This window comes from Limanda limanda, chromosome 6, assembly GCF_963576545.1.
Source record: "Limanda limanda chromosome 6, fLimLim1.1, whole genome shotgun sequence".
In the NCBI taxonomy this organism is placed as follows: Eukaryota; Metazoa; Chordata; class Actinopteri; order Pleuronectiformes; family Pleuronectidae; genus Limanda; species Limanda limanda.
This window is the reverse complement of record NC_083641.1, coordinates 9,424,403-9,452,247: the sequence shown is the minus strand read 5'-3', so window position 1 is coordinate 9,452,247 and position 27,845 is coordinate 9,424,403. Positions and strand designations below refer to the sequence as shown.

Genomic DNA, 27,845 nt, shown 5'->3' with positions numbered 1-27,845 from the left:
AAAAGTCTGGTGGAGTAAACAGACCACTGGACAATCCTGCACATGCAGCAAGCCGACGTGAACGCATTCACATGCTTCCACACCGCTACTCTAACTGTAATCATAAATATACATTCATATCAGCATCACATAACCTCAAGCATACATTAATCCGTTCACTCACATACAGTATGTCCATAGTTTGACTCATAATACATTCATTTCCATATACACATAGCCTATGTTCGTATACATATACAGAAACATTGCAATCATTTCCTGCTGTTGAGAAGTTTGGTTGATACAGGCACAAAGGAATGTTTGTATCGATTGTGCCTGCACAAGGGAAGCCTGTATCTCCTTCCAGAGTTCAGGAGAGTATATTCACTATTCAGCACATGAGAACTATCTGTTAAAATGGCATTTGCCTGTCTGATCGTCGCCTGCTCAAAAAGGTCCTGTGGATTTAGAGGGGGTGTTATTCCCATAATCTTGCCAGCAGTTTTGACAAGGCTTGAGATTTCAGCTCTAGATTTAACAGATAGGTTACCAAACCAGCTGGTGATACCATAGCGGAGTATTGACTCAATTGCTGCTCTATAAAAAATTGGCATAATATTTTTGCAAACTCCAAATACTCTGAGCCTACGTAGGAAATGGAGACGTTGGTGAATTTTGGCACAAACATTGGCCACCTGTGTGCCCCATCTCAAATCGCTGTCAACATGGACACCAAGGTACCTGAATGTTTTGACCTGCACAATGTCCTGGCCATGGACAGCCACAGGGCTCTGGTCTCCCATTGATCTAGGATCCAACAACATCTCAACAGTTTTAGTTGTATTAATGAGCAGCGAGTGGGCATCACACCAGTTGACAAACTTGTCAACCGCAAGTTGATGAACACTCAAATTAGTATGTTTGGTGAGCAGGCTAAGTATGACAGTGTCATCAGAAAATTTTACTGTGAATTGATTTGGCTCAGAACTGACACAGTCGTTGGTATACAACGTGTACAGAAAAGGTGAACTAACACACCCCTGGGGGGCACCAGTGCTGCATACAGCCAGATCAGACAAAGCTGAGTTAAACTTAACCTTCTGTGGCCTATTCGATAAAAAAGAATAGTACCACCGAATTAAGAAAGGATTGACATTTAGCTGAACTAATTTCTTCAAAAGAATGTGTGGTTGAATGAGATTAAAAGCGGAACTAAAATCAACAAAAAGAAGTCTAGCATATCCAGCTGGATTTTCTAGGTGCTTCAGAACAAGATGCATTACAGTCGCTATGGCATCACTTGTGCTGCGGTTTTTGGTGTAGGCAAATTGATATTTATCAAGCGCTGGTTGCACAGCTGTTCGAAGCTTCTCTATCATGATCTTCTCTAATGATTTAAAAACATTTGAGGTGATGGCCACCGGCCGGTAATCATTGTCCTCCTGGGGACTGACCTTTTTAGGTATGGGTAGTATAATAGATTTTTTCCATAGTCTTGGCACTGTATAAGTGTCCATGGAAAACTGGAATAGTTTCACCCAGACCGGGGACAGTTCCTCGGCAAAAGATTTCAAAATAAAAGCTGACAGGCCGTCTGGACCTGTTGCCTTTTTAATCTGAATAGTTTTAAAAGTTTTAATGACTGTTTCCAGATCAATTACAATCCTATCCACATTTAAATCACAAATCACAGATTCTAAAACATCGGCACAATCTGCACTGTTATCAACATTAAAACGCATATAAAAATTGTTCATTTCATTTGCCCTGGTCATTTCGTTATGAGCAAACAGAGGTTTCTATTGTTGGGATACCGTTTAATTGTCTTTGTGGGTATGACAGACTCAATGCAAAAATTGATGTAATCAGTAGTTGCTTCTGTAGCACTGTCTATGTCCGTATCCTTGAGAAAGATATCCCAATCCGTACAAAGGAAGCATCCCTTCAGCTCCTCCAATTTATCATTAGTCCATACCTTCACCGTCTGAGTGACCGGTTTGGTAGATTTAAAAACAGACCGATATGTGGGAAGCAGCTGAATTGCGTTATGGTCTGAGTTTTTAAGTGGAGGTCTGGCTCTGGCAGTATATGCATCTTTAATATTCCCATAACATTTGTCCAGTATATTATTATTCCTGGTGCTGCACTTCACATATTGGTCAAATCCTGGCAGCGTTTTATTTAAGCTGCAATGATTGAAATCCCCAAGTATCATCATTGGGGCATCAGGCTTGCTTTCTAGATGACGGTGAACACAGTCTGCGATTAGATTTGCTGCCCTGCCCGCATTACCGCTGGGTGGGACATAGACAACGCACACAAACAAATTGGTAAATTCCCGGGGGAGATAGTGTGGCCGCAAGGTGACACACAAAAGCTCTAAATCGGGGGTGCATATTCTGTCCCTCACTGCAAGGTTTCGGCACCATCTGTCATTGATGTAGATACACACGCCCCCTCCGCGGAGTTTACCTGAGTTTGCGTCTCTGTCCAAACGTACATGGGAAAACCCCTCAATCTGAATAAAATTGTCCGGAACATCCTTACCGAACCAAGTCTCCGTAAAAGCCATAATGCCCGACTCCCGATATTCATAGCAGGCTCCCACCTGTTGACGCAGATCATCCATTTTATTTTTAAGGGAGCGGGGATTGCATAGGAGCATTGGCGGTAGCGGTAGCTTGGTGGCTGATTGTATGCGCCGTCTAATGCCGCCTCTCCTGCCACGCTTCCTAGCCCTGCTTCGCCGATACTTTCCCCCCTGGTGTCGGCACAGTTCGCCAGGGACATCCTGCAGAAGACCAGGCGATGGTAGTGCGCCGCTCTCCCGCAGTCCCAGCAGCTCTGAACAGCTGTATGTCCTCAGGCCGCTGTTATTGATAGGATCCTCCGCCATGCATTGGGTGACGGGTCCGGCCAGGATCATCCACGCCAACACCAGTGCCTTAATTCCTCGCCAATTCACTCCACGTACACGCATCATACAGCTCAAAGCATGAGCGGTCATCTCCAATAAATCTGCGCATTTAATCCACCGAAGCCAGACATTAAACGGGGACATGACAAACAAACAAAGGACATGCAACAGGAGCCCTTCTCCATGTCGCCAGCAGAGCAGCGCCATCCAAGGAGGGACATGTACTTAGGGCACATGTAGATGCATGCTCCTGGTTCAGTGGTATATCCTGATAATATTGTGTTAAAGTCGGCAGTGCGAATGGTAATGGTGAATGGACTGTATTTATAAAGAGGTTTTCCAGTCTTATTGACAACTAAAAGCACTTCACGGTACGAGTTGAATTCACCTATCAGCACATGCTTTCATTTTCTATGACCCACCATTTATACACATGTATTCAAGGAGGACAGGGGCAATTTTGGGTTCAGCATCTTGCTCAACGACACTTCAGAATGCAGACTGGAAGAGACGGGAATTGAACCGAGGTCAAGGTTCTGGGGACCGAGCCACAGTCCATGTGTAAAGTTTATGAGTATTATGAGAGACTTATCGGTCCCGCCGAGAAGAACTTAACTTGTAGAATGTTGGCATAAACTAATCAATATTGTAAATGTACATCTTAATATTCTAGATTTTGTATTTTTGTATTTCGTATTTTGTATTTCTGTATTTTAATTTTGTATTTAAAGACCTGTATCAGTTGAAATACTATTCCTCAGAAGTTCAACAGACTCCGGTTGAAGGATCCGAGTTTTCTCTTGTAGCAGAGCCAGCCTAGATTTCCCAAAAGGAGGTTGTATTTGTTTAGCATTCCCACAGCATGTAATTGTTGTTCGTATTTGGAGAGCTTATAAAACTTTGTAGCAGTCGGAAATGTGGTGACGTCCCTTCCTTGTAAATGAATTTATTTGCCTGCTTTTTAATTCCCATCTATGCTTTCTACAGCCACATGAAATCTTGTGGTTTTGATCTCCTGGTTCAGTTCGCGTTCATAAAACATATGTGAGCCAAGTCTCTCAGCCAGAGGGAAAATGCTCATGAAATAGGCACAGCATTGATGTGTAAATTAAAATAACAGATGTCAACATGTTTCATCAACGACGAGGAACACACAATAGATTGATGATAATGGCTCAATCAGGGCCGTAACGACGACTGTAAACAGGGACATATCTGGAATTAAGTGTCACACATGGACGTTAAAGTTAATTTAAACATATTGTTTTTAGGAGGTTTTTCAAAGCTGGTCCAGTGCAGTATAGTGGTAAAGCAGTTGGACAGAACAATAACAGCCAGGGTTTGATGTAAGGCCATTCCAATGACAGAGTGATCCAACATGTGTGCCCTCAGGTTGCTTTACAGTGGAGCAACTTGGGATTTAAAACAAAAAGAAATCTAATTTTCAACTATTTGCACTGTGGGTGATCTTCCTTTCTTTTAAAAGTTCAAACTGTACCAATATGCCTCAGTTTTGTTTGCAATCTGTGGATCAGTGTAAATGTAATGTAGATTCTGTACCTATACCAAAGGTCAAAGGGGCCAAATACTTTGGTCTTATTTTTTACAATTTTTACTTTTTTTTGTATGTAGTTAAATTGGCAATAAATTCTTTTCAGATATTCATGGTTATATCCTATTGACTCAGGTGATCTCCCGATTTAATCTGAAGCCACTGTGAAGTGAAAGGTCTCGACAACATTAGATTAACTCCAGATTAATTGATAATAATCATTTAAGAGATCTTGTGACTTTTATCACCAGTAGCATATTTTTTATGGCAAATTGTAAATGGTCTGTATTTATGTAGGGCTTTTCTAGTCCTGATGACCAGTCAAAGCACTTTACATTACAGTTTATTGCCATTAAACCATTCACACACACACATTCATACAGGGCATCTATGGTCAGCAGTTTGGGGTTCAGTATCAGGACACTTAGGCATGCAGATCAGGAAAACTTTTTAACATTTCCTGCTAAGTGATATCTGTCATCATTTAGAATAGACTATAGAGCTACAGGGGCATCTCTGATCAAGGAATAGTCCCAATCTGTGCTGTTTTGATTTCTTCTTTTCTTATAATTTCTCGCAGGCTAGGCAGGGCAGTTCATTGCTGCCTCTCGACAGTTAAAAACAATACAATTTGACAGCAAATTGGTCTTTGCAAATGGAATTGATAGACACATTTAATAACAAATAGAGTGTGGAAGTGAGATCTGATCACGTGTAGATACTGGAAATTCATGCAGAGATGCATATTCTTGCCATATATGAACAGGGCCTTGGGTGTCTGGCAAACAAAGGAGGCTAAACTTCTCAAATTCATTTAGAATTTGTCATTAATCAAAGACGTCATATAAAAAGTTACCCTGAATAAAATTAAGTGAAATTATTAAAAAAAAATGTATAAGGAAATAAGACAATTTGACCAAGATTTGATTGCTAACAAAAAGATCATGTTTTACTATCCTGCTGCATGTTGTGTGTTTTGTATCTGGATTGCCGTTCTTTTTCCTCATAATTTGTGGAGTGGCTTCTTGTCCTATCAGAGGAAGTAAATGAGCCAAGCCTCCTTTCCTCCATCTCCTTCGTTTTATATCCCTTCAGACCCAAGGGCCAGTTTGAGTAATAGTAATTGACACATTGATCTAATAGGGCCATCATAATAGGCCTGTTACTGAGCTGGGGAATGGTGCTCGGCGTCACCTTAACATGTGCAAGGACTGACATCCCGCCATAATCCATAATGATAATTGTGATTTAGCCTTGCTTTCAACCTACGCCCCAATGTCCCCGGCATCAGGAAATCGTATTACATCTGACCCCGCATTGCCTCCATTAGAACTAGGTCATTTGTTAAAATACTGCAAAAGCAAAACAATTGAACGCTGTGCCATTTTTATTCTATAATAATGGGTTATCATTGTCCCTTTGAATCAATTTCTAGAGGCCCATTTTTCGGGATGGAGGCTTGAATTGGATTGATTGGACTCTGATAATGCTGAAATCGATGATGTAGCCGCCTGAAAGTAAATTATCGTTGGGTGAAATTTTTGTATTAATCTTAATTCCTGTGCTCTTGAATGGTAATGGTAAACGTGCTTGCAGCGTCTGGCCCTTTGAAATGTTGACAGAGACGTTAACCATCAGGGTGGAAAAATGAATCAGAGATTGTTCAAATCGTTTTTTGTGTGGCACCTCTTCTATCTACTTCAATAAATATTCAATTCGACTGGAGGCAGGAACACACTTGTGCAAACATCCAGGCAGTTTCACCCCCTCTCGCTCTCTCTCTCTCTCTCTCTCTCTCTCTCTCACACACACACACACACACACGTGTGACACATACACTCCAAATGGGTTTAGCTCATTTATCAATCAAAAGATTTTTGTTGGATATTTTTGCAGCAGTTATTTCATCTTGCAACTTAGGGTGCTTTTGTCTGTATGAGAACAATTTATTGTCTGTCAATTTTTTGCCTGTGATGTCATCTAACACACGTGTCTGTGTGTGTGTGTGTAAGCAATGCTGGATGATGGCTTTATCACTGGCTGATGGAGTCCGGTTTGTGTCTGTGGTGTCAGCTGCTGCTTGGAATCATGGCCCTGCATCGGCTCAGAGAACCAGATTCTTTGACAGCTGTGCACACAGTTTACAGAAAGTGTTCCATTTGACCATTATGGTGGGTGGAGCCTAAAGGCTTGCTATGACCTTCTGTTTTGTGGAGCTGCAGTTATATGGATTTGACGTCAGGCCTTTTCAATGACGTTCCTACAGTGTGATTGATATTTTCTGAGGAGAGTTAGGGAGCTAATGTACATTTTTTTCAGTTTATAAAGTATGCATTTGTGTCTTTTTTGCAGACATTTCCTATATGTATTCATATAATGTCCATTTTCCCCATACACTGAAGTCCTCTGATGCTTTCATCTTCTACCTTTACACAAAGAGAAGCTATCCTAAGTGTTAGACCTAAAACAAATAAGACAGATTCTCACAATCATATAATTTCATTTTATATACATTTTAAAAGGACTATACTGTGGTTCAGTTTGTCCTTGACTTTAGTCAAAAATGAAATACATCAACAACTATGGGATACATTTTATGTCCCCCCTGGAGGAGTCTCAATGACTTTTTATTTGCAATTTCTTCTAGCAACATCACATTATCAGTCCCAGCTGTGCTCTGTTTTCAGTGTTAAAAAGCAACTGTTTGCATGCTAACATGCTAAACAAGGATCCAGACAAAAGTTGTGCACATTATATCTGCTTAACATTAGGATGCAAATGATGTAAGACATTGTTGACTTGTTATCATGATGAGGCTATATACTGTATGACCTCAGAGAGCTGCTAGCATGGTTGTATCATTTTCTTTTGACATGTTAGTTTTCATGCGAACTAGGTCCTGCACCACATTTAAAACCCTTGCTTGCTATCACACACTGAGGCTGGTAAAACAGCAGTGTTCTTAGGTATCACACCTTTTCCACTTTCCTTATCTGTAAGCACTTCCATTTTCACTATTAAATGGCTGTTTAAAGTATTAGCTATACTATGGGTAATTTTCTCCACTGTTTGCCAATGCTACCTCACAAAGTGTGTGCACGTGTTAGAGCGTAGAATGGGAGAAGCAGATCTTTTTCCACCATAAAGAAGAAAAGGGGGAACAGTAATGGTTTTGAAGGCAGACAGACCTTGAGACAGCAGTTGGTCAGAGGAACAGGGTGTCCTGCAGGAATATTCAACATGGCTGAGGTCATCTGTATCGTGTAATGGATGAAAGTCTTCCCATTATGGGCTCGTCATTTGAATAATGTCCAGATTTCCCTCTGGGACTTGGCTATAGCTGTCCACTGTTTAAACTTGTTATTTCCTAATGGTGTCTTGCACTGGCTCTAGTCGGCAGGAAGGGGGTTCCCTCATTGATCAAGTTGTCAAATCAGCCTAACCTCCTAACCTAACCATCACAGCCTCCATATAATCAATGCAAGCATTTTGTTTGTTTGTTCTTTTACAGTGGCACATTATTATCATGGTTATTATTATTAGGTATATAATAATATCAGTTTACTATCAGGTAAACTTCACATACTTTGACCTTAGTTGTAATGTTAAGAGCCGGCCAGTGCTTCCTGTTTGTCCATGCAAAGACTGATGAAGCATATAACTGCACTCTGTATGCACAGGCAGACTAAATAGACTGTTGAAAGCACTTAGTCCTGTGGCTCAAGAAATAAAACTAACACCACAGTTCACCCCAGCATCCTCAGCCAACGCGGCACCACAGCCCTCACCAAGAATGAAAGCGAGCTAGAAGACCAGTAGAGGCTTTCCTTGCAGACAGAGGAAAGGGGCACAGGGGACGGGTGGTAATGGTAGAGGGGGAGCTTGGTTGATTAAGATTTATGTTTAAATTTCCCTCTGCCACCAGCCGCTGCCGGCCCCATGTAGCCCTCTTCTTTGCCGTGTTGATAGAAAGGCTTCTAGCAAACGTGTTGCATGACAAAGCATTTCCCCTTTTGCCCTACATTTTCCTCCCTTTCACTACGTGGGTCCTCAGAAGAGGCAGGCCGGTGAGAAACACACACTGTATGAGTTCTCCAGGGAGCTACTGGGGGAAACAGCACAGAGATGGTTCCAGCAAAATGTAGCTTGATGTGTAGTTTAGTGGCCAGTGTTTTCATTTTCTCTCTCAACAAATCCACACAAGATGTGTGTGCGTGGTGTTTAGTATGATACACTGTAGTTAGAATTACACAAATAATTTACTGAAGAAAGAATACAAATCTGACTACTAAAATTAGCCAGCCTCACCAGGTAGTAGAGTTTGATTGTTCAAGGGAAGTATTACACAGCTGGTGTGTATAGAGTCTTATAGTGGTGATGGAGGCATTTTTATGTTTGAATAAAAAAAAAAATAAGCAGAGAAAGAGGAAGAGAAAAATGTATATCACATCTTAATATTTACATTTTATTAGCTACCTCTGCTGGCTACATATGTTAGTTATGTGTGTAATCAATGTCTGTTAATAAAATAAACGTCTGTATCGTGCCCTGAAGATTTATCCACAGTTAAAACTCACAGTCATTGTTTTCTGTTTTCAGGACAAGCCCCCCCTACTGTTGTGTCGACCTGTATTCTCTACGGACAGGGGAAATGGTCAAATCAATTCAGTTCAAGACACCGATCTACGATCTTCACTGCAACAAACAGTATGTACCGTTGGAAAAATTTATTTCAATAAAAAAATTCATTGAATGATACTTGGCTAATTAAATTTGCATTGTTGTATAAAATTGACTGTTTTCTCCTTCCTCCAGTATTCTTGTGGTGAGCCTGCAAGAGAAGATTGCTGCATTCGACAGCTGCACCTTCACCAAGAAGTTCTTTGTCACAAGTAAGGATTTGTTTCATATTTATCCTGCTATTCAGAAAGTTTGTCAGCACACCCTAGTGTATTTGTAAAATAATTGTTTTATTGCAGTATGACAGCTCTTTTTTTGCAGCTTCCTATAAGGGGAATTTAACCCGTTTTATTTTGTCCAATCTGTCACTTCCTCCCTGGCAACAAAAGGAGGACAGTTTGTTTAATACATAAGACGATCAGTCGTTGTTTGGATCAGATTTTCCTTAATAGTTTATTGTCAATGGAAACATGAATTTGTGAGCTGTTGGGACAAACCTCCGGGGTTCTGAACCATATGCAGTAGTGCAATCAAACGGTGCCTGTTATGTAAGTTAACACTAACATTGCCAAACATGATCAGTGACTCTGTCACGTTGGCATCACACAAGCCAAACTAACACAAAGCAGATCATTGGTTGTATTACAGCCAATCTCTGAGGCTGCTGCAGTGCGGAGCTCTCTAGCCGTGTGTCGGGACTGCAATGCTTTTATCAGTGGAGGATGTGAAGCCCTCCATTTGAAGCTCAACTCAGGGAAACTGTTTACAACACCGCTCTTGCATTCTCCTGGCTGTACCTGCCATGTCTGCTGAAGGATGCTGCGGAAGAAAGGCCAGACTGTATTACAAGGCCATTGCTGTCCACTTAAGTCATTGACTGGAGTAAACTGACCTTACAGGCTGGCTTTAATGTGTCTCCTCTTTGTCTGCCTCCCTTCCATATCAGTGTCTGGGCCACAGGAAACCAAACATGCTCAATAGTTATTAATCGTTTCAGAATACTGGGGCCTCCTTTTCATAATGCTGTTCAGTCTGTTTGGGCCCTAAAAGCAGTAAACAAAGGGTTCTGTGATGTGCGCAGACCTCTGTGTTGGACCAGATGTTCTGCTGTCGTATGTCCTCTTCTCCATGGATGTGGTGGTGGAGATGTCATGTTTTTGGAGCACTCATGGCTCATCTTGTGTTTATGCTCTCACGTTGTACTCAACTGGTGTGGGCTGAAGAGCCGGGGCTCAGTCACCACCACCAACCTTCTTTTTCTGTTCATCTTGCTTCCATGGTCCTGTCCAGCTAAACTGAGGGAACAACACCCAATAATCATGGTTCGGTACCTATCTATTGTGGTACACTAAAAGGATGTCTGTGGCAACTGGTTAAGTATTAGTTTCATGTAATATTAATAATAATTACTGTGTTTTTTCCGTCTTTGAAGCCAACTAATTATTGCCACTGCTCTCATTTTTCACCATTTTTAGTTATACCACCCTTCATAGAAACCACTTTCTCACCTGTGTGCTTCAAAGACAAATGAAAGATGCAATCTTGCATCGACACAGTAGGTTTTTTGGCAAAACAGAAAATAGACATTATTTTCAATAAAGAGCATGTACTGGTCAAATCATCTTACACTACATGCTATGCAGCAGTCAAGTTCAATATAGGTTTGCTAGTATGGACGGAGACACTTCCTGATACAAAGCTAAAATACTTCTCTATTAAGAGGCCACTTTCATTTTGAAACACAGTTTTCAAATGAAAATATATTAGTGTGCACATAGTCAGTCAGTCAATCAATCAGACATACATTTGCATTCATAGGACTGCATGGCTGTTGCAGAAAATGTTAGAGCTGCAAGTCATAGTTTTTGAACAATTATCCCTCAAATGAGAGCAGTCAAACTCCTTTTGCCATCACAGCTTTCTGCTTTCCCAACACTCAGGTGTATGGTGTTCTCTTCTGAGGAAACCTAATTTGCCATATCTGGCTCTAGGGTTTTGGGTTGATAAAGATAATCTTTCCCTGGCCTTACATTTGGAGCTGGATGATTTTATACCTCAAAGCTCCTTAGCTATTTAAATTATGTTATTTTCTTGAGTTAAATCATAAAAAGAAGAACCTGAAAACTACCTGAGCACAAAAAAAGGTTCAACATCCAGACAGTCTTTTCAGTGAGCTCAACCTTTAGTCCTGCAGATCAACTGCCAGGCTGATTCCAATGCTCACAGATCCGGTTTGCTCACGCACTCTCAACTGTGTCGTGAACAACTCATGCTGCACACATCTTGTGCACTTCTCTCCACCCAAGTCTGTTTTTGTCATTTCTTATTCGCTGCATATTTCCCTTTGACAGTGAGAGCCTGTCTCACTCCGTCTGGTCTGTCATGTGTTTCGTGTTGATCGTCCAGAGCACGATGGCAGAGAGTTAGGATTGATTTGGTGAGAAAAGCTGTTGGCTTGGTGGCGTGCGTGTAAGGCTTTATTTTGGTACCGGTCATGGCAATAGGGTTCAGTCTTCTGAAGCCTGATCCCCGCTTTACTCTTCCTTTGATTCCAGCCATCATGTGTTTCCCCTCCCCACTCGGCCCCCCCGCCCCCCCTACCCCCCACCCCAGGATGTCTAACACATGTTATCTCACCGCCTGGGCTCCCCTTGGCCTTGGAGAGGCACAAAAGGCTTCTCTGGCGCTACCAACTACCCTTGTGGCTTACCTCAATATCCCCCCACAACACCCCAACCCACCCCGCCCTCCAACACAGCACACTACATTACTGTCTGCCTCCACCTCATCTGCTCCCAGAGCACTAAATTATTGTCAGCAAGTCTTTCCCCCCCCACACCTCCATCTATTAGCTGTGTGTATGTGTGTGTGTGTGTGTGTGTGTGTGTGAAGATAGTTCATGGTCCCAAGCACAACATGTGTGTGATCATTATTGAAACCTTTTGTTGCCTGTGTGTTTAGACACGCTGGAACTTAGTTTTGATGTTCGTCAGAGATTGCTCTATGTTCTTGTTTGTATTGCAGTTGTTTACTTCCACATCTGTTTCAGTGGGAAAATAAAAATTCCTCCTTATAATCGCCAAGACATTAATCTGTTAGTGAACAGAGGGTTTTGTTTGTCACTTAGGGTTATTTGGTGCTATTTTTTACTTCTGCTGACATCCCACCAGTTCGGTTTGCGTGTAAATGTGTGCGATTGTGTTTGTGTGCATGTCCCCACAGGGATTATTGTGCTGGTCAATCAGCAGAGGAGTCTTCCTCAATTTATTGGGTACCACAGTCTCCATTAGGTCATACTGTGCACACCATGTACAAACACGTCACCCTCATAAGACTCTGATTTTTCTTCCTAAACAAGAGACTCCCCACAAACACATTACTTGTTTAAGATGGATACAGACACTCTTTCCAGCAGGAGGCTTATGAAAATCCCTGCATATGTGTTTTTTTTTTTTCTGTTAAGACAAACCTTTGTCGAGGATGTTTACAAAAATGTGTATGAATGTTTATTTCTATTGTAATTACCATTGGTGCCCCTGTTAGCATGGCTGTCTTTGTGTCTTCTCAGGCTGCTTTCCTTGCCCTGGCCCCAGCCTCAATCCAATATCTCTTGGAAGCCGATGGCTAGCCTATGCCGAGAACAAGGTAGAGTGCACCCACACACACAAAAACACACACACACACGCTCATCCATTGAGGCAGTGTCTTATCAGAAAAGCGACATATTTACAATCCAAAAAATGTTTTTTTATCTATTTTCTGCTTCTTTAATCTCTCTGGATAAACAACTCATTCCTAGAAGAGTCCACTAGAGATGATAACATTTTGAAAATCAACAGATGCACAGGAGTTTTCTGTTCTCTTCTATTTAATGGGATATTTACAAAAACCACTCCCCAATACATTTGTTGCATAATAGTGTTTTGGTGCTGAGCCACTCAGGTAATTGACAGATGGGTCCACTGTTTGTGTGACTGTCTGCGGATTTCCAGAAATGTAATTTTTGCGAATAGTAAGAGTAATATTGGGGCAGAATCATTCAAGAGATTTTGTATTTGAAATTTAATCAGTGTAGATTTGCTGTTTGGTTGTGCAATATTTCTTTGGAAAATAAATAGATTTCATCCAAAGAATGAACCTGGAAACTTTCCACAGTCACACTCCCCATTCTCTCCTCCCCACTCTCTCTTCATACATCTTCTGTAGACCTATAATGTATGTCCGGTACTAATTTGGACATGTTTTTGCAGCTGATAAGATGTCACCAGTCTCGTGGAGGAGCTTGTGGTGACAATGCACAGTCCTACACTGCGACAGTGATTAATGCTGCCAAAGTAAGTGACAAAACAAAGACACCTCCTTCTGTATTTCGATTATATTGTTGAATTTCTGTCTTATATGTACGGTGGGGTCCAAAAGAAAAGGGAAAGTGTTGCCAAATTATAACAGATTGAACCAGAAACTCAGCACATTGCTGGCATTAGAATTAAGGAGCGTCATTCAAACCACCTCTGTAGGACTGAACAGAGGTTTAACAAACTGAGACTGAGTAAGCTACACTGCTCAACACCTCAATTATACGAGTAATTTTGACTTCCGAACAGAAGAGGAGCTTTTGGCTAATGATGAGATGTCTTAGCATGACTAAAACAGTACATGAACATGTCAGATGTGTCCCAATTCAGGAGCTGCATCCTTTGTAGAATGCATTTGAAGATTGTAAGATTGCATCAGCTATGCTGTCCCATTTCAAAAGCTACCAATGCAGCCTAGAGAAGTGTCCTTACAATACCCAGCAACAAAGGATCAAATGGGGGAATTTTTCTCGGGTCAACCTATCCCAGCGAGGAAGCTCACAAGGTAGCAATGGCGATCAAGCTGCAGTAAGTGCCATGGCTCAAATTAGCTAATGATTAAATGATAAGCTGAAATGATAAGCTGGTGACACCAATAGGAAATCATCCGTAGACCCAAAGACCATCTCCTTTTGGTTTAGCTTTCAGAGCTAAAAAGCTAACAAACAGTGAAAGGCCAGAAGACCTAAGATTTACTAGTTTATCTCTGCAGTTAAATCTCATAAATTAGTGGTGAAAATTGATGGTGAACATTTTTGTCATTTCAACCTTTTAGGAGTGCCACTGGCCAGAACCTGATTTCTTTGCATTTCACATTTTAGCTCTTTTTTTCTTCTCCAGCTTATGGCTGCTGCACACTAGAGGATAATTGGGCCGATTTGAGACCTGATTGGCCCCTTCCTTGTGAGGGGTTTACAAAATAATATTCATGCTACGATTTAAGTTGGAGCCTCCCAAATCCTGAATAATTGGCTCTGAAAGAAACCTGCAGTATCGGAGAGAGGGAGCGGACCGGAAATAGTCACCAACCGGATGTTGCATACTCGGACAGCTGCTACTAAAACCAACAATAAATTTCCAAATCACCCCTGGCCTGCATTGCAAAAATAATACGCCGTCATTTTTTCTCTTTCTCCTCATGTCAGGTTTTACACAAATGTTTCACCCTCTAGTTCAGCAGGTGGTTTTAATATACCTAGAAGTTGTTTGCCAACAACCAATAAAAAAACAGAAGAAAATATTGAAGTTTCTATGAGATTTCAAGTCTCTGGAAATCGCCACTGTGAGATTGTTCCCTACACACGTGTGGTTTGATATTCTGGCCAAATCATCCAGTGTGTGCAGCAATCAGCACGGCAAGATGAGAACCAACCCAGTGCCAAAGCTGTTTGGGGGAACTTGCATTTCAGAATAATGTTATTCTAATGGCAGGACATGGTGTATGAGGCTAATTGGATTGAATCGATTTACCTCACAGGGTGTACTAAACAGTTGCATTTCAAAGCTAATATCCTGAAACTAAACAGTGTCGGATAAAAACAAGTTATGTCCCAACTTTCTATTAGTGAAAGCATTCAAGTGCGACTTTTGTTGTCTGTCAGATGACCCTATTTCCTGTAAAGTGTAGCAAATATAAAAATTAAGAAACACAAATTATGAAAAAACATTTTAAAACCACTACACAAACCTGAATTGGAAAAAGAAACAAACCCCAGTGCGCACTTTTAAGCTATATCATATTTTGTACAAGTTTTAAAATCTTAATTGAAAATTGTCTTTCGCCATTTCTAACCACAGGACGACTGACTCCATGTTGTTTGCCATTATCTTTAAACGTTTGGAAAACAAATAATATTGTCTGGCTATAGTTAGAAGGTCTTTCTTAAGCCACCATGATTTTTTGAAAGGCTCACGATACAGTATTTCAGGTTCTGCCTATACCATCTCTAAATGTGCTGACATTGGATCCACCTGGCGCGCCCTCCTAACTGGTGCTGAGCTTATGAGACACTTCATCAAACTGCCTATCTGTTTTTTTATCCCACTGTAATCTGTTTCACCCTCACGGTCTTGTTTCACTCATCTCCACAGGGGAGCGACTCTGAGAACGCTCACTAACAGCCCAAAGCCCCCTTTGATACCAGATGACATTCATTCCTGGTCTGATTTAGCTGCTCGCAAACACATGCTAACTAGCTAGCTCCTCATATGGTTCTAGTCTGATTATCCATTCAGTCCCACAGAGGTGCTAATTGATTTACAAAGAGCAAGTGCATCCTGCCTCACCTTACAAGTCCTAACAGCTAGTGTGAGAGAAGTCTCATTAGCAGGCTAATGATAGTGTTCATAAAACACACTGGGACACAAACAGATTAGCAGCATGGTAAGGAGTAGACAATGGCGGGGGGGTATTGATATGCAGACAGGCAGTCTGCTTGCCTGCCCTCTCCTCATTTAGGACCATATATCTCAATATGGATGACAAGGTATCTCCTTCTGGCTTGTGGCGCGACACGCTGGCTCTTAGTGCTGACGTCCAGAGACATGGAAACAAAAAGGGTGGGGGTTCGGGAGGAGGGGGGGGGGGGGGTTGCATTAAATTGTAATGGCTTTTGTTTATAAAAAGGATTAAAGAGTGAGTGCAGCAGCTCTGACCAACTGGACTGCCCGTTCCAAATCTGCTCGCCGTAAATCGCATCAGTCTGGTTACCTATCACTCCTGGGTGTATGATTGAGAAATTAGGTTGTACTTTGTTTAGATGGCGACATTAGGCCATAACTGTGTATGTGTTGTGTATGTGTGTGTGTGTGTGTGTGTGTGTGTGTTCATGTGTTTTTCAGACATGATCTGCCTCCAGACTCCCCCTCTCCCCTGGCAGATCAATAGCCCCTGTTTGGACTACCACTAAGAACTCCACAACTGCAGTGATTAGAAAACACATTAGTGTTGATCAATTAGGAGCCAAACGCCTCCCTTAATAATTGATGGCTCCTGTGGAATCTCACACAAACACACACACACATACAGGCGTACACACACACGCACACAGGCAGCAGACACTGTTAGTGTGCCTGGCCAAGTGGCAAAGAGAGACAGTGGGCGATCCTCAGACCCAACAAACGCAAGGCGCCACACTCTATTGACAGGGCCGCCTAGTCTGAATGCCTGATTAGGCTCTCCGGGGCCCCTTTGGCGCTTACACACACAAAGACACACAGTCACACGCGTTGGACTCCATTAGCAAAAGACAGTGTAGTAGGTGAGATAGACTCCACTTAAGCAGCACTATCCATTTCCCTCGATCGAGCCACAGAGGTGTGTTTGAGCCAGACACCCTGGCTGGGCCTTAAACGGACACAGAGGAGCACACACACACACACACACACACACACACACACACACACACACACACACACATATACTTGCGTGTCTTGTGTGGCTACAGTGCTACAAGTCCTCTGTACTACATGTTATCAGCCGGCATCAAGTGAACATGGTGCATGCACACAGTGACACCAGAGACACACACAGAGTATTGGGCATCTGTACATACACCCATGTACCTGGCAGCTCTCCTGCTCATATTGCATGCCAGCAGCCGTTATAATCTGAATGAGTTATTATTAAATACAGTATATCAGAAATGTGCAGACAGTGGGGGGTTGAGGAGTAGAGTGGTCATCCTCCAACCAGAAGGACGGCAGTTTGATCCCCAGTCTTACCCCTCTGCATGCCGAAGTGTCCTAGGCTAGGATGCTGAACCCTGAATTGCCCCTCAGACAAAAAAAAGTGCTGCTATAGATGCATTGCATGAATATGTGTGTGATTGGGTGAATGGCAAACTGTAATGTAAAGCGCTTTGAGTGGTCATCAAGACTAAAAAAGCTCTCTATATACAAACCATTTTGATTTGAGTTTTATCTACAAATCTGATCTTGTTTTTGCTTTTCTTCCAGACTCTAAAGACAGGCCTGACAATGGTGGGCAAAGTGGTCACCCAGTTGGCAGGCACCATACCAGCAGGCACTCCAGATGAGGAGGGCACACCTCATAACACCAGCCGCCGTAGTCCCCACAACCCCGGAGTGGTCACCATCATCGACACAGACAATGTTGGCGAAGGACAGGTCAGTGTGCTTTTGCCTGGTATTGTAATTGGTATAATAATTCTGGATTTGGCCTTGAAGGCATCTCTGAGTTGTCAATTAAAAGTCGTACGATATACAACAGTTCATATAGAATCAGTCATACAATACACAATACATCAGTATCATGTCTAAATGATGTTTTGCTGTATGTTTAAATAGTTAATGTCTGTATTACTGCAGTTATGATGGGTGGATGGGTGGATCAAACATTTTTTGCTAATTGAAACATTGAGACATGTGCTCATTGGTGATTTTTTTTGCAAACACATATCTGTTGTGTGCTTTAACCACCTCCAGAGATAACGAGGGTGGCGACCCCTGATACTTTGAGATGAAGTTCAGAACAATATCTGTAAAAAGAAAAAACATCTTTTAAGAACTGAGATCAGGGACATTTGCAACACTGTAACAATACTGAGTGTATAGATTAGTGTTAAATATAATGTGCATTTCGAGGATGTGGGCTCATCGATTTTCATCAGAACATTTTCTTCTGTAGTATCATGTTAGCACAGTCCTCTTCACCAACACCATCATCAAAACACCAAGATAATATATATATTTTCTATTAAATTTCAGATTCAGATGGTTATATGTTAATATGATATTAATTATTCATGCTAGAAATATCTTTTCAGTATGACTCTTGAATGAGAGGGCTACATGTTTAAGGTTCTTCAAAACCAGTAGCCCCCCCCCCCCCCCCTCACTGCATCCCAGCACAACCTTAGACTAAAGCTGGTGTGAGCTCACTCAGTTTCCCTTTTTGGAGCCTGCTTGGTGGTTAACCAGAAACTGTTACCAGGTGACCGTCCTATTTAATTTAATGTCAGCTTCACTGGATTGCTAGCCCTCTAAATACTTACATTTCCCCTCAACCGGGCCCTTTTTATACATGATGCATGAACACACACACACACTCACGCAAGATTAAATTGGCATAAATTGGTCTTGGCTTCTTTCCTCTCTGCTCTTGTCATGTGTGACCCAGGTAAACACAACTTTGGCCTCTGTGGCTTTGTGGGAAACAGGAAAATCTTCCAGGTCGGCTTTTTCTCTGCGGCTTGAACATGCTCATTCTCATTCACCTCACTCCGCATAGCTCACTGAAAGGTGTGACTTAGATTTGCTGCATGTTTTAACAGCCAAGCTTTTAGCCACAACCATGGCCATTCTAGCAGCCCTGGGTTATAGAGACACTCTGTAAACAGTTGTCTATTAGTGTGCAGTAACCTCACATGAAGCTCAAGAGTGTACCATGTCTCAGGTGAGGTCTTGACATGGCATTTGTCAGCTTTCATAAGTTTCTAGACATACAGCACTTAGTAAAGTGAGGATGCAGAAATTATACTATAAGTAGTGTTTAAATATAGGAAACTGGGAACAAATGCTGGCACTCATCTGAGCTGACACTTGGTAAGAGGCAGGGTTCATGTGGTCTATTACAGGACTGACATATAGAGACAAAGAAACCAGGTTCACACCTATGAACAGCTCCCTAATTAACCTAAGCTGGATCTATTTAGGTTTTGGGAGGAACACAGAACCTTGTTGCTGGTAACCAAAGGTGCCACATGTCCAAGGTTACATAATATTGAAAAAGTAAAAACACAAAATTAACCTCAGACACAATTATCTTAGTTCTTCACTAATGTGTCCCTGCAGAACCTTTGGCCACAACGACAGCTTGGGCCAATGCACTGAATGTGCCCCGTGACAGGTTGTCCACATTTCATTGATTCTCAACCCAACTTGCATACAGAGAATGATTTGCACATAATCAACAAAAAACTTCTAGAAATGTGGATATTGCTCAGGGGCATAGTTCTCAGTGAGCCTAGACCTGGGCACAATGGATATTCCTAGAGTTTATCGGTCTAACCCTACTCGCGGTTTGAACCATGCCAGTTGCCTTCAACAGAATTTCCTTAATGTCGACACAAAACGTTCAAATCTTTAATCCTAAGATTCTCCTGCAGCCACTCTAAACCATGATTAATCATACTGCAGTAGCTGTCACATTTTTAATGAGCCGTGTTAGCATACACAGCAGAGTTTGTCGGTGATGTAGTCCCCACACACAGACTCCCTGCCTTCTCCGTCTCTCGTAGCAGGCCCTGTAGTCAGTGTTGTCTTATAAGCTAGACCTAAGCCTTCAGAAGCAGGCCTGCACTCTGTCACCGGCCGACACACTGTAACCATACACTGGCCATAAACACGGACTGGGCCAGGAAGGCAGGGAGGGGAAAGCTAGGAGTGGAGTAGAACTGGACGGTGATGGAGGGAGTGAGGGCGGGTTGGGAGAAAGAGGAAGGGGGGGGTTTCGGGTGTGATTTCTGGAGAACTGGGAAAGGCCGGGAATATGATAGAATATGTCAGCGTAGTAGTTCAGGATATTCTCATCTCCTGCAGCCTTTGAAAGTCCTTATTTGGAACAGCAGCTACATGACGCGCACCCCCCCCCCCCCCCCCCCCCCCACACACACACACACACACCCTCTCCTGTGTAACAGGCTTGGTTGTCTGGAGGACACTCTTGTTTCAAAGGGCTCCAGCAGGATTCCCTCACAGAACAACATTGTCTGCCTGCAGCGTAATAAAAGTGATCTGCTTCATGTCACCAGACTCCTTCCTTCATCCTATTCGCACATTTGTTTTCCTTTTTTCGCTGCTTATTTTCATGCTTGTAGTCGGAGATGAAGCCCCTTTAGACTGTAGAGAAAGTTTGTTGTTTGGACTCTAGCTGTGTGAAGTTAGTTAATGCTGACGTCATTAATGCAGTACTGAGGCCAAATGTAACTCTTTGTGTGTGTTCTCTCTCGTTCTCATGCGCAATGCGGCCTCATGTTTAGGACTAGGCTTATTTCTAATCTGGCTTTGTGGCAAACGAAGCTGTCTGCCTGAACTCATCTTGGCTTTTGTTTGATCTGTCCCAATTTTGACAACGGATTTCGTATGGAGATTTGGGAGCAGCCTAAAAAGTGACAAACAATTTTCATTTTCTGGGGAAAGTGTCAGAAGTAGCAAGCCAATGTCAGCTGTGGCCAGTTTTTCCTTATTTACGGGAAAACCCACTGTCGCGGGGTATTGTCAAACCCACATGTGAAAAGCCACATTATTGCCAAAGTAAATTTGTTCATATTCTTGTCTCCATTGTTGGACCATACCACATCCTCACTGGTCTCAGTACAGCCTTTTACTGAACAGCCAACCCTAATAGGTTGTGATGTTTCATAATTTCTTCGGTGACGGCAGCACATGCAGACCACATCCACACAAAATGAAAACAATGTCCAACTATTTCTGCCCTTCGTAATTCTCTGACCAGCCAGCCAGAGCAGCTGAGCCAAACGTTAGTGTATGGTGTAAATTAAATAAAGGGAGGAGAGCCGGGATAAGAGTTGAGCTAGTTAGCTTGAACTTAAAGCTGTTCGTCGACCCAGCCCTCTACTGGCTGATGTCCAGTCGCAGGAAAATGGAAAAGAAGAGGAGAGAATCAGGCTACATTGAAATAAAAGATCACAAGCATTTTGGCTCCAAATCAGTTTTTAATCCCTGTCCATACTTACACACCTGAAAAGACGCTGGGCATAGGCTTGTTGGTGGAAACAGAAAAGGTCTAAGTGGATATAAAGGGTTTACAGGAAATTATTAATTTTAACACCTCAGCAATATAATCTGCCCAGATGATTCACCAGCGGGTTTGTTATCGCTTTTTACATCAGGCTATTCTTTTTTGTAATATGTTGTGGGTAGCATAGAGGGAGTGCATCTGCAATTTTGTGATTTTGTGGCCTATAATGAATCTCAAATCTTAAACTATATTCTAGCCACGAGAGGGCAATGGCACATTCAGAAATGAGCTGAACCTCCAGCTATTTAGCTGTGGTGTGATGTTGAAGAACACTGCTGTGGTGATGATATCAGAGCAAACCAAACTGTTAAGAGAAATCTTGCAGCTCAGGGGAAAGTCCCATTCTGGTTTATTGTGCATATTGTTAGAAAATGATTTTGACTTTCTTTCTGCGTGTGTGTGTGTGTGCGTGCGTATGTGTGTGTGTGTTTGTGTGTGTGCGTGTGTTTTTGCGTGCGTGCGTGTGTGTGTGTACCCTACAGGTTGTGGTGAGTGAGGACTCGGGCGGAGAGGGAGTGGTGGCTCACTTCCCAGCTCATGACAAACCCATATCCTGCATGCAATTCAACCCCAGTGGTAAGACACACTTGCGCACGAACACGCACAGGCGCACACACACACACACACACACATGCCCGCCCGCCCAAACACACAGATGGTTTTAGGAAGGAGCTGAAACAGTCTCTGCAAGTTCAGAAGAGAGAAAGACGGTATTTATGTGAGATAGGCCTGTAGTGTTAATTTACACCTACGCAATTTATTATTTGCTTTCTATAAAAAACGTACTCATGATAAAGAAGTGTTACTGAAAACTTTTACTGTGGATGACAAGCATGAATATCAATGTGTAATTCATTAATTGAGATAAATATTAATTTAAAAAAGAAGTGCACATATCCAGTATAGTAGTATTTGAAGGGCACATCATTGTCTTTTTTCCTATATATTGGTACAGACTGAAGAGAGCAGTTCAAACTCATGTTGTTTTCAGCCTGAGTTTTTTGGTCAACAGTGGAAGATTCTGACCGTGAGCAGTTAACTGTTTGGCTTAAACTGACCTGTTTTACATTGTCGGACTTGCTATGACAAAGGGCACTGCACACAGTATGGCAGAAGCTGTGCAGCGTAACAGAGGTGTATCATGTGTAACGAATACATTATTATTTTTACAACTTCCCAGCTCCATCCAAGCAGGAGCAGGATGATAGTGAAGACAAAGACAGACAAGACGTGGTTGTTTGGACCCCACTTCTCAACGTTCCCACCTCACCAGAAACATTAGTACAATAAATGATACAAAATCTGCTTAAAAGTGCACTAAAGTACTGGAACTGTTAAAAAGCAAGGCTTTGATTTATGTCTACTAGTTGTAGAAACTAGAAAGGCATTCAAAGAATACATCTTCCCACCGAGGCTAACGCCCTTACTCAAAATGTTAAACAAAGTGGAAAAAATAAATCTGGATCTGCCTGTTAAATCACAAAAAGTTAATGAGATCGCTATTTGCCTCTACCTCACCCTTCCACTAAGGTTTGAGAAAATTGGTTCAGTAGTTTTTGTATAATCCTGCTAAGAGACAGACATATGGACAAACAACAGTGAAAATATAACTCCCTGGCAGAGGCAACGTATTGCTAAACATTTAATAAACAACTAATGGGGTTGTTGACAGGAGATGCTTCTCTCTCCACCTTGCAGTCTTTACCTCTGGATATTCCCTACATTGAGAACATTGAAAATTCACATTGATTTGTTGCTCTAATGCTGTGGCTTTCCTTCAGTTGCTTTGAATCACAGTCCACCACTTAATGTGATGTGATTTCATGTGGGGTTGCCAACACTTAAACATTTGACAACATGTTACTGTGTGTTGCTGAAGTAGCCGTTGGCATCTAAAGAATCATTAAAAGTTCAATTAAAACTGAATTGTACAGTGTGAACTGTAAACTACATCAATACACATGATCATGTATTTTCTAGTTGATTTGCCCTGAACAAAGATGTTCCAAAATCAGTCTGAGTGGTGGAGGGCAACATTTAGAGTCTGTGTGCTGGATTTGAAATACATTCCAAATTATATCTGAAGCTAATATGAGGCTTCATTGGTCAAACTAATTAGAATGATTAGATATTTTCCACAGTCCTTTGACTGCAAAATTGTTATTTTTCCACCACAGCTAAGCAAGGGGAGACTGTTCAGGGAAGCACAAAAAAGACGGATCAAAACAAACCAATGAATAATGTGCAACATTTTTGAGGTGGACAGTTAAGACCAAAGTGCTTTTGTCCTCCTTTATAGTTTTCATTGTGTCATCAGTGACATTCATGTGTTTCTCCTTTTTCCCTTTAACATATCCAGGCCAGGCCTCTACACAAATGCGTCAAACAGCTCAGTACATCTAGTAGGTTGAGTTTCAGTGTGTTGTGAAAAGCTGAGTCAGGGAGTTGACAGATTCCCCCGTGACATTTTCCACAGGGCACAGTCGGCTTCAAAATTCCAAACACACTTTTAATCTTTCTGACTCATTTACTCTGAGCCACATCTAAATCACTAATAAATGTTTAAATTACAACCAAAGGCAGAGCCACAAGTGTAGCCTGAAAACACCGATTTCCCTTCCTCTTCGGTTACAGCTAGGGCATGTAATGAGATTTGAACGAATCTCAACAGAGGCCGAGTAACTCCTCTTTTCCACTGTTGTGAATCCAGGACTCCTTTCATCATTGTTTATTCTTTTATCCATTTTCATTTCTGAGCTGCCTGGTGTGGACTGTCCCATAATTACAGGCCTCTTGATTTGATCGGAACCCAAATCCCGAGCGATGCCTTCATTGGTCTGGCTCGACACGAAGTGAGGGGAAGTGCCTTGTGCTGAGCTACCTTCCCGGCCCTGCTGAGGCTCCCTTCACAGTGGTCAAGCTCAACATGGCAGCCACCCGACGGATCGACTTAACAGGGAACAATGATATGACTCAAACAGCGCCTGGAAAGCCCAGAAGTTTTGGCTGGGAAGAGTTATGTAAGAAACCCCAGTGGCTTGTGTGTGTTGGAGGCTCTACAGAGGGCGGACCGGTGGCGGCCAGCTCTTGGTGTGGCGGCTGGCGCTCTGCGGCGCTTCGGTGGATGTGTGGATCTATTCCTAGTGGTGTAATTAGAGGGACGCAGATGAAGTGCAGTGGCAAAGCACTCTCTTTAACAGCTGCAGTGTGTGTGTGCTTGTTTTCTTTCTCGTCTCGTCCTCTTCACTTGTCCTTAACGATCCTTGACTTGATTAATAGGTACGATGCCAAGGTCAAAATACACTCACGTTTTGATGGCAGATTGTCCAACAGCTTGGGCATTTCTTTTGACTGTTAGTGGCACTAGATGGAGTGATTGATCCAGCAACCATGCAAGGCCACACCCTCCGGGTTTTATTCTCTTTCTCTTCAGTCCTGCTCAGTATCCAGAAGTATCCAGATACAGAGTAGCAACACTACAATATAAACATTTTCATTACAATTTGTAGTCCTGCATGTAGAAATTTTACTTGATCAAAATTGCATAGATTTTTAGAAGACACGTACAGTATATGTAATTGTGAAAACTGAAAATATTAGTCATTTAAAGCAGCTCATGTTAGGGTGTTGAATTATAAGTTAATGCACTAATGTGTGAGCGGTATATTTATTAATTAATATTATTGTGGAGCTCATACAACTTTATATACGGTTCAGTATTTAAACGCAGTAAAATACATCACATTTTATAATATGATCATAAATGCTAATGACATCTTATAGCGACCAGTGTCCTGTCCATCTGCCCAAATCTTCTAAGCGTTTAAAAAGTTCAGTAGCAGAAATGATTGATTGATAACTCTGGTCCATGACTAATAAATATGCCTCGTGCTAATGCTTATTTATAAATGAAGACAAATTCATACAATGATAAATTCACCTTTTATGGAAAGAGTTGAATTTATTTAGGGGCTTTGCATTTCTAGTTATAGCTATCTAATCAATGCAATAGGGTAGAAGTTTAAAGTAGCAGAAAAATGCTGAATACGTGGCTGTACAAGCAGCCCAACGTGTCCATTGCCTTTATTGATTTAGCTACTAGTTTCCCTCATAGCCGGCAAGCAACCTGTTACACTAATGTAGCTACAAATGAGTTTTATCAGGCAGCCCTACAGTATGTTCATATAATATGAAATAGTTTTCCCAATATCCAGTAACACACAACCAGACACATAGTCTCTGTCTGGTCAGAAGAAAGATCCTCTTAATGTTAGTCGGTTTCCATCACTTTTCCTCAAAACATACCTCACTGCCTGTACTTTTAACCATGAGCCAGTCAAATCATTTGTGTTTGAACTGGATTCTGGTGAAGTTAGACCCTTGTGGTGTGAACACTTTCATTCGTTCCCCCCTTTTTTCAGTCTCACAAAACCCATTAGTCTGCCACAGATTCGCAGCTTGATTTTTTTGTGTGCAGCCATCTAAATGTTCTGAATATGGAAGTTTTGAATACCCGATCAAAGCCAGGAGTAATGGCAGATGAATCAAGACTAAATCTCTCTCCACACGGAACTGTCCCATAAACCATATCCCTGATTTAGTAACAGGACCGGTCTAATGACTAGCCTGGCCCGTTGAGCCTGACCATTGAGGCAGCTGTGCCATGAAGGCAGCTCTCCGTGGTGTAATAACTCCGTCTCTCCATCTCACTGATGTGTGAAAGAAGCCAGGCCGTCGCTGAAAAACCCGAGACCCACACGCACATGTTGAACACGAGGGGAATTCCCGCACACAAGCAGCTCCACTCGGCCACACATTTATAGCCACACATTCGGTATAGATTGAGTTGTGTCTTCACACCAAGACAGTAATTAGCACTCCCAGCCTGCTCTGATGTAATTTACAGCAGCAGCTTCTTCCATTATTTTTTACTGGGGACAACAAGGGCTGTTCCTCTGGCTTTGAATTTTACTTTGACCATTGTTGTTGGGTAATCATAATGATGATGTTGATGGTAATCATTATGTCTCTGTTTTTAGTGGCGTGATGAATCTGTCCTTGTTAAAGACGTTGTCAGAACTCAGACTTGTTGCTCGGCTTTGTATGCTGCCGTGCCAGCAGAGACAGAGAGGGCAAGGGAAGTACTTAAACCCTGTATCGTCCATTCATTTTGATATGAATTTGTCAGTTGACATGCTGTGGCTTCTTTCAAATAAATCAATATTAAGAAATAACACAACAGAATTATTCCCAAAAATTAAACATTTCCTTTTTTGGGGGATGGACATTTAAAGAATGTTTTCAACTAAGAACTTACTCTGATTGTTTTTTGCATATTACATGTAAAAGAAAAGGGGGAAAAAAACAAATCTACAGTATGAAGCAGATATTAATCACTCACTTGCTAGCAAGCACTTTGCTGTCGACCAAGTTAGTGATTTAGTTTCTGAATTACTGGCCATCCACCAGAATCCATCCACAGAAATTGTCCTTATTGTGCACAAATGTATGTTTTTACATTAGGAATATCTATGGGTGCACATAATGGCTAGTAATGTGTATATAACTTTATTGGCTTGTATGGGTTACCCCAACTACAATTTCTTAGGTTTAAATTCATGTTGTCAATGGTCTGTTGTGCAAACTTTTTTCTGAAATAACTGTTAGAGAAGAGGATAACCAGTCTTCTGCATTGAGCTTTTGTTATCACCCCTGTCCGTTTGTTTGTTGGTTTGTTTATTAGAAGCAAGATAACGTAAAATGACTGCACTGGTTCACACACAACATTGGGGGAGGGATGAAGAATGGGTCGGGGAAGAGTTAATAATAATTTGGTTGGGATGCGATTCAGGGGCCACATCCAGGAGTTTTTGATGACTTTTTCAACATTGATTTCTCAGGGAATAATTTGTGGATCTTGGATGATTTCTACACGAGTTATTAATTTGGTGCAGATTGATTTAATTTAAGTGCACTAACAGGCCTTGTTAGAGGTAAGAGTTCAACTGAGTCCCATTCTAGTTTTAAATATTACTTGTTTGAGCAAATGGTCAAAGTATTGAGTAATATTAAGTATCGGGAATCTGATTTTAATTCTGATCAAGTAATGTCTTCCTGCTTAAAAAAGGTTTTATGGACATATTGTAATCATATCATATTTGGGAAATGTTGCACTGGACAAACGTCGAAAATTCAAACCAAAAAAGCATCTCCATGAAAAGAAGAGGTGAATCTTTGCTTATTAAACCATCACATGGCAGAACTGAAAGGGAGTTTATTTTTCCTCTGTTGCCTTTGTGGACGTCTGTGTGACTGCAGTGTAAACAGCTTTACAGCTAGATAAGAAACATGATGATACAAAATCATGCAGTGCCAGACTGTCTAACTCTGGTTATCAAAACGACCACGAGACTTGTAGGAGATGTCAGACATGTCTGCTGCTTGTGAAGTGCAGTCCACGGCCACAACAGAGACCTCACCACATGTATCCTCCTCCAAGAGGCAGTGATATCATCCTCCGACAGTGTGAAGCGCTGAATAAACAAATCTCCATAAAACCAACAGAAATGTACGTTAATG

At 41.8% G+C, this 27,845-nt stretch overlaps 1 protein-coding gene across 2 annotated transcripts in view; it reads left to right on the top strand.

Annotated features, from left to right (window-relative positions):
• The window catches only part of bcas3 (BCAS3 microtubule associated cell migration factor), a 312,845-nt gene that overhangs the window by 38,001 nt on the left and 246,999 nt on the right, over positions 1–27,845 (top strand). For both annotated transcript variants that reach the window (XM_061072808.1, XM_061072807.1), the window contains exons 8-13: positions 9,048–9,155; positions 9,264–9,340; positions 12,697–12,773; positions 13,379–13,462; positions 17,441–17,611; positions 21,749–21,842. In XM_061072808.1, the coding sequence (XP_060928791.1) occupies positions 9,048–9,155; positions 9,264–9,340; positions 12,697–12,773; positions 13,379–13,462; positions 17,441–17,611; positions 21,749–21,842 (611 nt within the window). The remainder of the gene's footprint in view (positions 1–9,047; positions 9,156–9,263; positions 9,341–12,696; positions 12,774–13,378; positions 13,463–17,440; positions 17,612–21,748; positions 21,843–27,845) is intronic.